Here is a 14823-nt window from a genome sequence, read left to right as displayed (position 1 = left end):
TCTTACCCCAGCCACTGTTCCTACTTAGTTCAACAACTCACTGTAAATGGCTGTCCCAACTAGGTGATGGACCCTATACTAAACAATCGGGCTGCATGATTTATCACATAACAATAGAATCTTAGAATGCAAAGCAGGAACTGAAACAGTGGTAGCAGAGGAGAGGAGTCCAGAGGAGGAAGCCTGAGGTCTACAGTGGAGATGTGGAGTAGAGAATGCTGCTCAGCATCGGTAAGTGCCAGGACACACAGCATGCCATCGGATAATCCAACAACATGATCCAACAAACATAAAGACCATATTTTTGGCACTTGGTAGTTGACAGAGGGGAATAAAGTGGCACATTTTACTAACTCTGTCAACCACCACCGTCAACCACCACCCATATCACCATTTTCTCTCTCGAGACACAGGCAGACCAGTATTGAAGTCCATTGAGATAATAAGACCAGGGTTTCTGAGTAATGGGCAATGGACAAAGTTGACCGACAGGGTGAGCTTTGGATGGCGCTTTCCATTGATGATGTCTTATGGCTCATCTGCACCATTTCACTTCTTTTTTCTACCAAACGTTTATCCGGTAGAATTTTAAGGTCTGATGTCTAATGTTATTGTCTCAATTTCATGTAGGGTAGTGAGCAGTGTTGCCCTATTCTTCCCCCCATCCACTTTCCTTACATACTTCAACCTTCTGTAAACGGCCGCAAACTGGGCGACAGTCCCTGCACTACACTCTACGCTAGGATTTTTCGCAAATACAATAGAATCTGAGAGGGCAGAGCAGGAACTGCGGCAGTGGTAGTACGAGTGAGTCCAGAGAAGGAAGCCTGGGGCCTACAGTGGAGATGTGAAGCAGATAATGTGGCTTGATGTCAGTGAGAACTAGGACACAAAGTGCGCCAGTGGTTGGCACTGGTACAACATGATCCAACAAACAAAAAGGCCACTCTTTTGGCACTTGGTAATTGATGCAGAGTAATAAAGTAACACCTTTTAATAAATCTGTCAACCACCACCCATATCACCGCAAGTCAGTATTGAAGTCCATTGAGATATGAGACCAGGGTTTCTGAGTAATGGCTCGTTCACACAGCCGCCTGCTCCCGTCAAAAAATGCCCGTTATGCAACCCGTTTGCTTATTTTGCAAACGGGTTGTAAAGATATGTAAACAGATCCCATTCATCTCTATGGGATTCTTTTTTACAGCCTTTTATCACCCGTTTTCACCCGTTTTGTTGAAAACCCGTTATTTTTGATGGCCAAAAGACGTTCCATGCACAATTTTTTTGCCCGTCAAAAATAATGGGTGAAAAACGGATCCATTAAATTTAACATTGAAGTCTATGGAAAACGGGTTTCAAACGGGTTACCTTAAAAAGTACCCGTTTCTACCCGTTATTTTCAATCCGTTTTTTACCTCAACGTGTCATGAACCAGGAAGTACACTACAGGAAGTACATAGCCCCCTGGGAATCGTCAGCACAAGCAAGCAATATAGTGATCCTCACCTATATCTGTTTCCAGAGGATCATCCTGCACAAAATTCAAAAGGTGAGCGATAGGATGGAAAAGATTCTGCATGGATTGAGTCTGTATAGTGTTTTTTGCTGTACATGTGATGTCCTATATAGTTTGCAATGTTTACTGATTTTGGGTGCAGTGGGTGTTTGGTTGACGGGGGAGGGAGGGGTTGTTTAGGTAGTGGGGGTGGTGTAGGTAGTGGGTAGGTGTATTGATAATGTATTTTAATATTGTATTATAAAGAAAAATAATGTTTTTTTTTTTTTTTTTTGGACAGTGAAAATGTCTGAGCGCCAAAGTTTTCAACCATCATGGCGACACACACATTCTGTAAGTATATTTAGATATGTTTATTTTATTTCTTTTTCAATACCAGTTTGTGCAGTTTTCCATAGCTATTTTGCAGATTGCTTCATTCATTTGTGAAAAGGGCGAAGCAATTGTTTGCTATGGGCAACTGGGTCTATTTTTGATTCCCAGTTTTTGATAAATGTCCCCCAATTTTCTTCACATAATGATCTGTGGTGTACAATTGTATAACTACAATGGACAGACAAATGATCTTGCTGATATTTGTAGTTATGCAACAGCTGGAGGCACCCATGTAATTTTCTTTGTTCCTGCTCCTAGTTTGAGTTGCATAAAATTCATTGGTGCTCAAAAATGTGTCAGTGAAACTGGATGTGCATGTACATACTAAATGTACATACATAACTACATACTATAAGATCGTTTTACCTTCACTTTCAATTCCCCCCCCCCCCCCCCACTGTCGATTCCCTACCTGATCCAGCAGGCTCCAGCGAGGATCCCAGGTCCCCAGGCATCTTCTCCTGCATGTACGGCCTCCATCTTCTTCCCAGATCCCCTCGACATCCAAGGGCGGGCAGAACGGGGCGTTGCCATGGCAACCCCCTGTCCTGCGCTGCCATTGGTCAGAACTCATGGCAGGGGATAGGAGGAGATCTCAGCTTTGCGACCTCACTCCTATCCCTTAGGCTGATCGGGGCTGTTGCTGACAGCTCCGATCAGCCCTATTTTCTGGGTGATTGGGTCACCAGAGACTCGATCAGCCTGGAATTGGAGAAAATCGCATGTCTGAATTGACATGCGATTTTCTCCGATCGCCGACATGGGGGGTCTCAGGACCCCCCTGGACGATGTGTTGGGGTGCCTGCTGAATGATTTCAGCAGGCATCCGGCTCCGTTCCCCAACCGGCTAGCAGTGGGGACCGGATTTCCCACGGGCATATGGATACGCCCTCGGTCCTTAAGGACTCGGAATGCAGGGCGTATCCACAGCCGTTGGCTGTCCGGGCATGCTGGGAGTTGTAGTTTTGCAACATCTGGAGGTCCGCAGGTGGAAGACCACTGGTATAGGAGGTAACACTCACGTGTCTCCGCCGCTCCGGACCCGTCACCACTGCCCTGGATGTCGCTCCATCACTTTCGCCGCTTCCCTGTGGTGTCCCCACCGCTCCGGACCCGTGACCGCTCGTCACTGCTGCCCTGGATGTCGCTCCATCGCTGTTGCCACGTCCCCGTGGTGTCCCCGACGCTCCGGACTTCTTCTTCCCTGCCGTCATCACGTCGCTACACACGCTGCTCCTATTGGATGACCGGACGGCGTGCGCGGCGAAGTGATGACGTCGAAGGAGAGCGCAGGGGATCCCGGCACGGAGCAGACACTGAGGAGGCAGGTAAGGTCCCTCCTGGTGTCCTGTAAGCTGTTCGGGACGGCGCTGTAAAATTTCACCGCGGCGGTCCCGAACAGCCTGACTGAGCAGACGGGTTAGTGTCACTTTCGCTTCAGACGCGGCGGTCAGCTTTGATCGCCGCGTCTGAAGGGTCAATACAGGGCATAACCGCGACCATTGATGGCCGCAGGGACTGTCGTGATAGGTGTGTATTCGCCGTATAAGACGCACCAATTCCCCCCCCCCCACCCCCCAGTTTTGGTGAAGAAAAAGTGCGTCTTATACGGTGAAAAATGTGGTAGCTCCAGCACCACCAGGGCTTCCCAGCTACAAACCGTGAGTTCCAAATTTTTTCACTATGTCTAGCATATGGTTATGTTTGACTGTTGCCTCTGTTCACAGCTACCGACACCCACCAGCCCCAAGATTTGAATATGGCAGTACTCATCCAATTCTTTTCCATTTCTTTTTTTTTTTACAGCAAACTTCTGAAATACTGACACAGCATACCTCACAGCCTGAGGCAAGTCAGCCAGCTCCATCTGCATCTCAGCAACAACAACAATTTGAAAATGTGCAAATGCAAGCACCCCAGCAACAGGCTCCAAGGACACAAGGCCGTGGAAGGGGACGTGGAAGAAGTAGTCGCGGCAGACGTGGTGGATCTGTGAGTATTTTCTTTCTATTATGGATTTCAATTGTTGGTCCATGATATGTTCATATCTCTAGGGCAATCAAATAAATGATCTACAACACTATGACATTGCCCTGAATATGTGAATCAATCTTGGGTCAACGGCCAAGTATTTTTTTTATGCACACAGGTCACTACCGGGGGCAGGACTGCACAAACCTGTGAAAAAATAGTTATTAAAAGCGAACTGCTAATACAAATGGTTCATGAGCGTCCTGCCCTATGGGATCAGACAGATCCCCAACATGCAAATCATACATCTACCAGAAGGCTCTGGGCAGATATATTCATAGCCATCGTTGAGAGAGGCAATTACATATGGGAGGAGTTGGAAGAGTGGCAAAAGCAAAGTTTTGGTAAATATGTATTTTTTTTAATTTAAAGACAAAAATACCCTTTATGTTATTAATGTTTTCTTATTTTATCACTAGGAGATCAAATTAAGTGTAGATGGTCCTTATTCCGTGACAGATTTATAAGATATGTTGGAGCGGAGGCAACGACAGCTAATGGGTCAGACACTGTCCCCAAGAAGCAGTACACATATTTGGAACAATTAAGTTTCCTTTGCAAATGTACGGATATGAGGAAGTAAGTATTTTCCTTTTTTTTTTTTTTTTTTTGATGTTTTCTTATCTTTTTCATATGCATATCCTAATATTTTTCTTTTTATTTTATTTCTTCTAGGACTTCTTCCAATGTTCGAGAGAGGCAAACCATCGTTGAAGCTGGAGAATTGGCTAGTGGTACAGGTGAACAAGTTGCCTCTCAATCATGCCATGCTCGCCTACCCCAAAACCTCATCTGTTGGATCATCTTCCACATCCATCTCTGCTGGTTGTGGTTCGGTGGTTCAACAGATGAGATCGAGTAGGAGACGTCAGAATGACCTAGAGGATCTTATCAGGGTGTCGCAAGACGCCCTGATAAGATTGGACCAGCAGATGACTGGTCTAAGAGATGAGGTGACCAGACTTATTCGACAGCAGGAGGGGGCGGATCGGTCAACAAACCACCGTTCTCCCAGTCAATCTTATCTTTGGCCATTCCGATGAAGCAATTAACTATTGAGAGGCAATTTGAGTTTAGGCAAATGACCACCAATAAAAAAAAAATAATTTTATAAGTAAAATATTTTTTGGTTTACAAATTTGTCAAAGTTTTATTTATCCACAATGTATAGTAATGTGCTCAACGGTTGTATTCCTGATATTTCAAAGTGTGCTCTGTACACTGAATACCAGGAATACTGCCTATATCCAGAAGAAGAAAACACAAGTGATAAAACAAAGATACAGGGGTTATCTTCATCTTTCAGGTGGTATGCTTGGTATTCCTAAGTTTGCTCTGCACACTTGGGAATACCATGAATACTACCTACAACCAGAAGAAGAAAGCACAAGTGGAAATGCAAACATATAACAGGAATACTAACTACAACAACTAAAAAATAAACACAAGTGACAATTGAAACACAACACTGTAAACCAGAAGAGCAAAATAAATGTGGAGATGAAGGAAAAAGGCAAACTGTTCAGATCATGCGCTCCTGCCACTCCACCCAGGCTTGATTGGACAAGAAGAATTCCGCAAATTGGTCTCTCATGCGCATAATTGTTGCAGTTGATCACCTTGAGGAATCCTGAATTCCTGGAAGAGAGGACTCCATGTCCTGATGGTCCATGGGCAGAGGCTCCTTTGTCAACACTTAGTTGTGAAGAATGACTGCAGCTTTTAGTACGTCGTCAATCACATGCGTGGAGAGATGGATGTGCCTTGTAAAGATCCTCCACCGTGAAACCAAAATGCCAAAGGAGCATTCCACAAAACGTCTGGCACGTGTGAGTCTGTAGTTGTAGATCCTTTGTCGAAAGTTCAGGCCACGGTTAGAGTACAACAGATTGGCAGATCTGGAACGCCTCGTTGCCAACAGCAACAAATGGCATACGAGGTCCTTCTGTTCCAGGAAACGGTCTTGGTGCTGGAAGTCCGAAATCTCCAGAATAAAGTCTCTTCCCCATGGTGGAGTACTTGAACACCCTGGTGTCATTTGACCTGCCATATGAACCAATGTCAACGGCAACAAATTTATTCTGGGCATCTGCGATGGCCATCAGGATGATTAAAAGTATTTTTTTTTATAATTGAAGAACTCCGAATCAGTGTTGGAAGGCTTCTGGATCCGGATGTGCTTTCCGTCCACCGCACCAATACAGTTGGGGAAGTTGGCAAGTTCCCAGAACTTGTCTGCAATGTTGATCCATTGTAGTGTGGAAGGCTGTGGCATGAAATCCTCTTGTAGACACTACCACAGAGCCTTGCACGTGTCCCGGACGATGTATGAAATAGTGGACTTCCTCAGCCGGAACTGGAAGTGGAGGGAGGCAAAGCTTTCTCCAGTGGCCAGGTACCTTTTATAAAAAAATCTAAATAATTATGAGAATACACAAATTAATGAGGCATCAAAAATCACACTAGAAAAAAGGCGCTCCTCTGGAGAAATGCATTTGCGGCAATGGGTGTCCTGGCGTTGGATCTTCGCTGATACCCTTTGGAGCAACTCTTGGAAACTAGCCAATGACATCCGCAGGTAGTCTGTGAACTTATCAGGATGACTACGCAGCTCCTCAAAAAGGGTAACATATACTCCACGTGTTGGATGCCTTCGCCGTTCTCGATGCTCCTCTTCCTGCTGTTCGCGTCGCTGAATCCTCCGAATAAGGACATCAAACCTGAAATTTAGATGTGCAGGAAACATTGTAAAATTCGGAAAAAGAAGGTCTGGCAACAGGAAAAAAAAAGAATACAGCAGCAGCAACTCTCCTCCGCAAATGATGTGTCCAGACTGAATTCCTCTGCTTCTTGATCCCTTTTATACCCTTTCCCTGGTCTTGGAAAAGGAGGAGGAGTTAAATCTGTAAAGAAGGGGTTAACAAAAAGAAAAAAATCAGATGCTAACGGGTTAAAACGGGTTAAAAACGGGTGCAAACGGATATAATATGAGACTTTTCAACTGTTAGAAAAGACTTGTTAATATACCCGTTTGCACCTGTTTGAAATCCGTCTGCACCCGTTTGTAACCCGTTTTATTTATGTTCCGTTATTTTACTTAAACGGCTGAATATCGGGACAGGAACCAACGGCTGTGTGAACTTAACCTAATGGGCAAAGGACAAAGTTGAACTACAAGATGAGCTCTGGATGTTGCCTTCCGCTAATGAAGTCTCATGTCTCATCGGTGCTATTTCTTAGTCATATGTATTTACTCCTTTTTTTATGGCAAATATAGATCCGGCAAAATTTAAAGGTCTGATGTCTCATGCTATTATCTCGTAGGATTAGGAGGCATTTTTAGAAAACACATCACAAAATTCCTGTATATATTCTGGGATTTGATTATCCTCCACATTGAGGCCAGGAAGCTTTAGACATGCAATTAGACAAACATGTTGATTCCCATTTAACAAGTTCTCCAGAAGACCAATCGAGAGTCGTATTATTTCATTTCAACTAAGGCAGAATAATTGAAGACAAATTTTTCATAACAAATAATGAACAAGTTTAATATTGTACTGAACCAATAAACATGTAAATTTTTGTGGTATAAAAATCCAATTGATCCCCTGGCAAGAGGAGTAGTATCTACCCCAGTAACCCTTATAGGATACATATAGGTTCAGCAATGGCAGGGTTAGGGTACTCACAAAGTTGAATCAACAAGAGCCAAACAGGACAAAGAGTTACCCCTATACGTGACCCGTATAGGTAGCAAAATTTTGGTAAGAGGATTGGAAAGCACCTGTACACCTAAGTGGCTTCCCGATGACCACTTAAGCACTGGAGTTTTTCAGTTGCTGATGTTTGGGACAGGGCTTCAGGAGATGATCTGTCCTACCCCTTCCAAATGTTCTCAGTTCTGTGGGGTCACAGTTGTGCATGGGTTCTTATTTAACCACCGGAGACTGAGAGAAAGTAGCAGGTGGGTCTGGTGGAAGATGGGGAGTTGAAATGGAGGACTGCTTCCATCTAAACGTACAACTTGGGCCATGGCCTGGTCCAGAGAGTCAGGAGGAGGGTAACTAACCAGTCAGTCCTTAACCCCTTAACGACCACGGACGTAAATGTATGTCCTGGTTTGGCGGGACTTCCGCCCAATTTTTTTTTTTATAAACATATTTGGTATCGCCGCGTGCGTAAATGTCAGAACTATCAAAATATAATGTTAATGATCCCGTACGGGGAATGGCGTAAACATAAAAAAATTTAAAAAGTCCGCAAATGCTGCTTTTTGTCACATTTTATTAAAAATTTATAAAAAATGATCTAAAAGTTTATATATGCAAATGTGGTATCTAAAAAAAGTACAGATGACGGCGCAAAAAATGAGCCCTCATACCGCCCTATATACGGAAAAATGAAAAAGTTATAGGTGGTCAAAAAAGGGCGATTTTAGATTACTGATTTTGTACAAAAAGTTTTAGATTTTTTTTAAGCGGTACAAAAATATAAAAGTATCTAGCCATGGGTATCATTTTAATCGTATTGACCCACAGAATAAAGAGCACGTCAATTTTACCCTAAAGTGTACAGTGTGAAAACAAAACCCTCCAAAATGTGCAAAATTTTGGTTTTCATTTAACTTTCCTCCCTAAAAAAAATTTTTTTGGGGGGTTTGCCGTACATTTTCTGGTAAAATGAGAGGTTTCATTACAAAGTACAATTGGTCACGCAAAAAACAAGCCCTTATATGGGTCTGTACATGGAAATATAAAGGAGTTATGGATTTTAGGGGCGAGGAGGGAAAAAACGAAAACACAAAAATAAAATTGGCCTGGTCCTTGAGGTGAAAATGGGCTTGGTCATTAAGGTGTTAAAGAGTGTTGGATAGTTCTAACCTAAACTGACGTCTTAACGTTGGGGCATTCCACTGAGAGGCCACCCACAACTTTCAGTGTAATAATTTTCCACTCTACTACCCTGATTGAGGCTAAGTGTCCTTCTTGGGTGTGTCCCCCTGTAGGTGAGGAAGAACAATGCCAACCCTCGGGGGGGGGGGGGGGGGGGGGGGGCGGGTTCAGAGCTCAAGCAGTTGGGTGTAAGATGAAAATACAATTTAAGACTCTCACAGACTTTCACCAAGGTTTTCCTCAGGGAGCTTATTTTGAGGTTCAAGGGGGAACCAAATAAGAGGTTGCTGGGGTCTGAGACTGAATTGTGATGTTACACTCATACATCTTGCACCCGCTAAATTAACCCTTGCATCTTGTTCACCAAAGAGTACATGGAGTTCATGGTGTCCCCAGACAATGTGGTATTCTGTCACACCAGTACAGACCTTTTTTTTTACTACAGTCACTGCTCCTACCTACTTGGATAAACCTCCCTAAATGGCAGCCCCAAACTAGGCAACGATCCCTAAACTGACTAAGTGCATGGGGCACTAAGAGATAATCTGCATAGTTGGGTCAAAACTCAAACACTTGGGCCAAACAGCGCTGTGAGCGAATCAAAAGCACCAGAGAAGCATGGAGTGGAATTAACCCCTATAGGGAATATGATAAGCATGTTAGCCTTGAGCTACAGGTATATATATATATATATATATATATATATATATATATACATATATATATACTGCATTACAATGAACATATGCATGATCAGGAGTGGGGTAATACACAGACACTGTACCGCTCTAAGGGTAGATTAACACTTCATAATTCCCCCGGAATTACATGAGTGGGATTCCGCGAGTGGAATTACAAGCTGTGAACCTTAGAATTCTGTGAGACACTTTCAAATTGAGGAATTTCAGCAGCAAAACATGTTCATACTTTGTGCGGAAGTCCACAAAGTGGAGAATCCGCAGTGTGAACATACCCTCAATGGTGGGATTGGAGAAACCTTTGACGCCCCCCCCCCCCACCATTTAACCCTTGCTTTATACAAAGACGAAAAGTCATACAAGTAACAATCAGCACTTCTTACTTCAAAGCACTTTTCACTGTGATGCATGAATAAAAGCTTTCAGCTCCAAATTTAAAAATTCTGTTTTTTAATACAACTTTGTAAAAGATCAGTATAAAAACCAATGCATTTTGGATGCCCTTATTCGAGGCCAAAAACAGATCAATCATGAATCCTTAAACATGTCTTTAAAGTATCTTGTTTGTTTCATCTGCTTTTAACCATGAATAAGGGAACATGTAGTGTCTGAAACGTGTTGGGTTGTATGCTGACCTTTTATAAGGATGGAATAAAACACTGAAGTTTTATACATGGAGCTGGAAGCCATTAGACATGCAGTATCCCCCTACAGGAGCCGTCTTTGGGTCCGATGAAGCATAACCTGTGTAATTGTTATTTCATCAACTGTGACATTTCCATTGCTATTGATAATACTCAATTGATCTTTTATATGTGTTTACCTAATTCATATCATGCACACACACTCATCAATGCGCTTTGCTGCTACCTGGTGAACAGCATTCTCTATGGTTTACCCCATGGGACTTTCTAGTAAACAAGGAGTAGTTAGTATAATAAGTTGTCTTTACATACCCAGCCTTTTCTTGATCACATGTTCTAGACTTTGAGTTTAGAATCTCAATTTATTAAATTTTTTTTAGAAGAGTTAGTTGTCAAGGCCCGGCATGGTTATGTGGGACCAAGCCTTGCCCCCAAGTAGACTTACTTCAGACACCTTGCATACCAGCTTTGCCCTGGCCTGAGGGACATCCCTTTCTTGCCGCCACTGCATTTTACAGTGGACTTGCTTCATCTGGGGCCTTCCTAAGCCATAGTTCTCTAGTCAGAGGGGTTAGTCATTTTGAAGACCCCTTAGGTTTCTGCTACCTTTGTGGACTCGTCCTAGTCTTCTCAGGGATTCCACCATTTTGAGAACAAATTGTTCACTACCAGCAACCACCTGTCATAACTGGTAACAACTACTGTTCAGTGAGCCCTCCGAACCCGGATTCGATTTGAACTTCGGGGGGGGTTCATGGTTCGCCGAACTTTCGAACAATGCCAGGTTTGACTCGCGTGAATCTGGTAATGTCGGGGCTGAGCTGTGGCTGCAGCTGACAGCCGCAAGTACAACTCAGCCAAGCAAGGAAGGAGGTCAATTCTTTGGCGGGAGGGGGAGGGGGGGTTATATATTATACTGCCGATAAAACTACCAGTAAACCAAAAACTTTCGCAAAGCCCGCTCAACTCTCGCAACATCTTTTGGAACTGTTGAAGTTTTGCACCTCCACTCTGTGGATGAAAGTTTTACCATTAGTAAAGTTACCCATTTACAGCGCAATTCTTCGAGTCCCGGTGTCTTGGTTTTCATCTACACATGTACCATGAAGGGCATCTCAACCATCATCACCCAGGACATTTTTAACCAGTGTTTGTCCCCAGGAGACTTGATACCAACACACCAGTGCAGCCTTTCCTCTTACAGTTGTGGTGAGCTTGTGGGGATGTAGGGTAGGATGGGTGTAGCTGTGCAGTGATAAAAGGATGTTGGATTAACCCTTAACTGTCATGACGCCAGGGTGCAGGTTCTTCCTCTGTATATATATATATCCTACCGCCACCCGTCCCAGGAACGATAGGGAGAAATAATGGATTGTCCACAACCGGAGGTTTAGTAAACTGGAAATAACTTTACTGCAACGTTTATGCAGGTTAACAGTAGTAACAGTCTTTACAGAGGACCGGACTTTAGGTTCCTCACAGTTGGTTGGGACCTTATAGGGAATAAGCTCTGAGGCTTGCTTTACCCTGTTCCAATGAATTTAGGGTTTGGTTTTAGGTTCAGTAGTCACGTAGGATTAGGATTGAGTTTAATTGAACTCATGGTTTGGTATTAGGCTGAAGTTAGCAGGATTCAGGCCTAGATTTGTCTTGATGGTATACACGGAGCTTCTCTCTCTCTGCTAGTCAGGAACCCAAGAGAGCGAGGGTTGGATACAGCGCCCTTATATGGAAAGGGGCGGGCTTCAAGCTTATTGGTTCCCACCAACTGTCAGTCCTTTCACAAAGCATTGTGGTACATCATGTGACCCACTCACGTGACCTGGAAGGTCCTTAAGCTTAATCTAACAGTAGGTTTAGTAGTCATGTGACCTAAGGTTGTAGAAGTACTATACATATATAAATTATATACAATTATATACATCAAATACATAAAATTAAAGAAGGAAGAGGTGACAAGGTGTCATCCCACTAGGAGGATCCTACCGGTACGCTGGAACTCTGACTTTGGGGACTTAGCACACAAGGTACGGTACAACGTACGGTACCGGGACACCACAAAGTTACATAGGTAGTATGGTTAAAAAAGACACATCCATTAAAAGTGTACCCCGCCCCTGATTGATTCTTCTTCTCTCTAATTGTCTGTTTGTATACTCCTGTCTCCCTGCATCTGCCTTTCTTGGCCTCCTTTTCTCTCTGATTCTTCACCCTCTCTTTTCTCCTTCTCTCTCTTTTCCCTGTTGCTCGCCCTTTCGGGGTGTACTTACCTTCCTCTTTACCCCCTTCTGCCTCTTCTTGTTGATATTTACACTCAGTTTAGCTGGTGCTACCCAGCTGCAATACTATCGCCTGTCATTATGATTTTGATATACTGTATTTTTCGCCCTATAGGACGCACCGGCGTATAAGACGCACCCAATTTTTAGGGGCAAAATCTAAAAAAAATTAAGATTTTGAACCCAATAGTGAATAGACAGCCGTTGGCTGTCCGGGCATGCCGGGAGTTGTAGTTTTGCAACATCTGGAGGTCCGCAGATTGAAGACCACTGCATAGGAGGTAATACTCACGTGTCCCCGCCACTCCGGACCCGTCACCGCTGCCCTGGATGTCGCTCCATCGCTGTCGCCGTGTCCCCGTCGCTCCGGAACGTCTCTGCTGCCGGCCGGGTATCCTCGCTCTCCGTCGCCGCCATCACGTCGTTACGCACGCCGACGCACGTACGCGACGACGTGATGACGTGGAAGGAGAGCGCCGGCCATACAGGGGATCCCTGAACGGAGAAGACACCGAGGAGGCAGGTAAGGTCCCTCCCGGTGTCCTGTAAGCACTAACCCGGCTATTCAGTCGGGCTGTTCGGGACCGCCGCGGTGAAATCGCTGAACAGCCGGGTTAGTGTCACTTTCCCTTCAGACGCGGCGGTCAGCTTTGATCGCCGCGTCTGAAGGGTTAATACAGGGCATCGCCGCGATCGGTGATGTCCTGTATTAGCCGCGGGTCCCGGCCGTTGATGGCCGCAGGGACCACCACGATGGGGGTGTATTCACCGTATAAGACGCACCGACTTTTCCCCCCCAGTTTTGGGGAAGAAAAAGTGCGTTTTATACGGCGAAAAATACGGTATGTAACCTACTCTGATAATCTTTACTTGCCGGTTACTGCAATTTTCAGTCCCATATGGACGTTAGAACATTTGATTTTGACTTTGTGACTTTGATTGTTTTGTATTTGTATATCCCACTGTCCGGTCTGCTATTTTCTGTGATTCAGGCTCAGAGAGCCTCGTGCCTGTCAATTCACTGTTATATTACGATATTATGCAGTACTTTGAATATGGGTTGTAGCCAACTACTTGCCTCAGTTGGCCGGTTATTGTATTCTTTTTTTTATATGTTTGCTTTGTTTGAAAATTAATAAAACTTTTTAATGAAAAAAAAAAAAAAAAGTGTACTCCGCCCCTAGACATCTTATCCCATATCCAAAGGGTAGGATAAGATGTCTGATCAAGGGGGGTCCAGCCACTGGGGACCCCCGCGATCTTGTCTGCGGCACCCCAGACATCCGGTACATGGAGCAAACTTTGCTCCATGCTGGATGACCGGCTATAATGGGCGGAGGCTCGTGACACCACAGTTCTGCCCCACTCGTGACATCACGGCCACTCCCCCTCAATGCGAATCTATGGGAGGGGGTGTGACGGCCATCACGCCCCCTCCCATAGACTTGCATTAAGGGGGCGTGGCCGTGAAGTCATGAGCGGGGGGGACCCATGATGTCACAAGCCTCCGGCGCGGCACCCGACGCTCCAAACGTACATCAGGTGCCGCAGGGACATCGCAGGGGTCCACAGCAGCGGGTCCCCCGCGATCAGACATCTTGTCCCCTACCCTTTGGATAGAGGGTAAGATGTCAAGGGGAGGAGTGCCCCTTTAAGTTTAACCAAAGAAGGGGGGGGGGGGAGGATGAGGGTTGTGGTGACCCCAAGGGTGGTACCCAGGGGCAAAAATCCCCTCTTGTCAGTGTCACCCAATTCTTTCTACTGTGTATGGGACTAAAAGTACCAGCTGACCTTGTAACAACACCCGAACTGCCCCCACCGGGTCACCACACGCAGACTAAATTACTGGCCTGAAGATATATAGCAGTATATAAAGAAAACAAATTAAAAATGTCACATTTATATATAAACACATTTTATTATCTTTGTGATATTCAAATATTTGTTAATGTCCGGACCGTAACAATAGGCAGAGTAAGTTAATATATAGAGTTTTGATCAGTGGTTTATGCCGTGTTGAAATACAAACTGCATAAATTACTTATGTGTATTAGATGTCTGGTGGTCTGCAGGGGTGGTCTTCAGTGGAGCATTGTTACCCTGGAGCCCCTAGGATGACATCCATGATAACTTTAAAGGGGTACTCGGCTGCAAAACATTTTCTTTTAAATTAACTGGTGCCAGAAGGTTAAACAGATTTGTAAATTAAATAAAAAGACAAAAAAAAATAAAAAATACCCAGCCCTCAAGGAAGGTGTAGTATATTTTTATTTATTTTAACTTTGGCACCATAGGTATAGGTGCATTACCCGATTGTCCTCGGTGGGTTGTATAATTGTGAGCTGCACATACCTATTCCTTTTTTCTTAGAGATTTGTAAAT

General features: G+C 44.4%; 1 protein-coding gene across 1 annotated transcript; it reads left to right on the top strand.

The window, feature by feature from the left end:
- The first annotated feature begins 1429 nt into the window (after positions 1-1429).
- On the top strand, positions 1430-4787 carry LOC130274592 (uncharacterized). Its single transcript, XM_056523027.1, has 5 exons — positions 1430-1552; positions 3701-3886; positions 4044-4269; positions 4345-4504; positions 4601-4787. Exons 1-5 carry the CDS (start codon positions 1430-1432, stop codon positions 4785-4787), a joined length of 882 nt encoding a protein of 293 aa, XP_056379002.1.
- Positions 4788-14823: the final 10036 nt, after the last annotated feature.

This window comes from Hyla sarda, chromosome 5 (assembly GCF_029499605.1).
Source record: "Hyla sarda isolate aHylSar1 chromosome 5, aHylSar1.hap1, whole genome shotgun sequence".
Taxonomy (NCBI): Eukaryota; Metazoa; Chordata; class Amphibia; order Anura; family Hylidae; genus Hyla; species Hyla sarda.
This window is presented reverse-complemented; position numbering and strand designations above follow the sequence as displayed.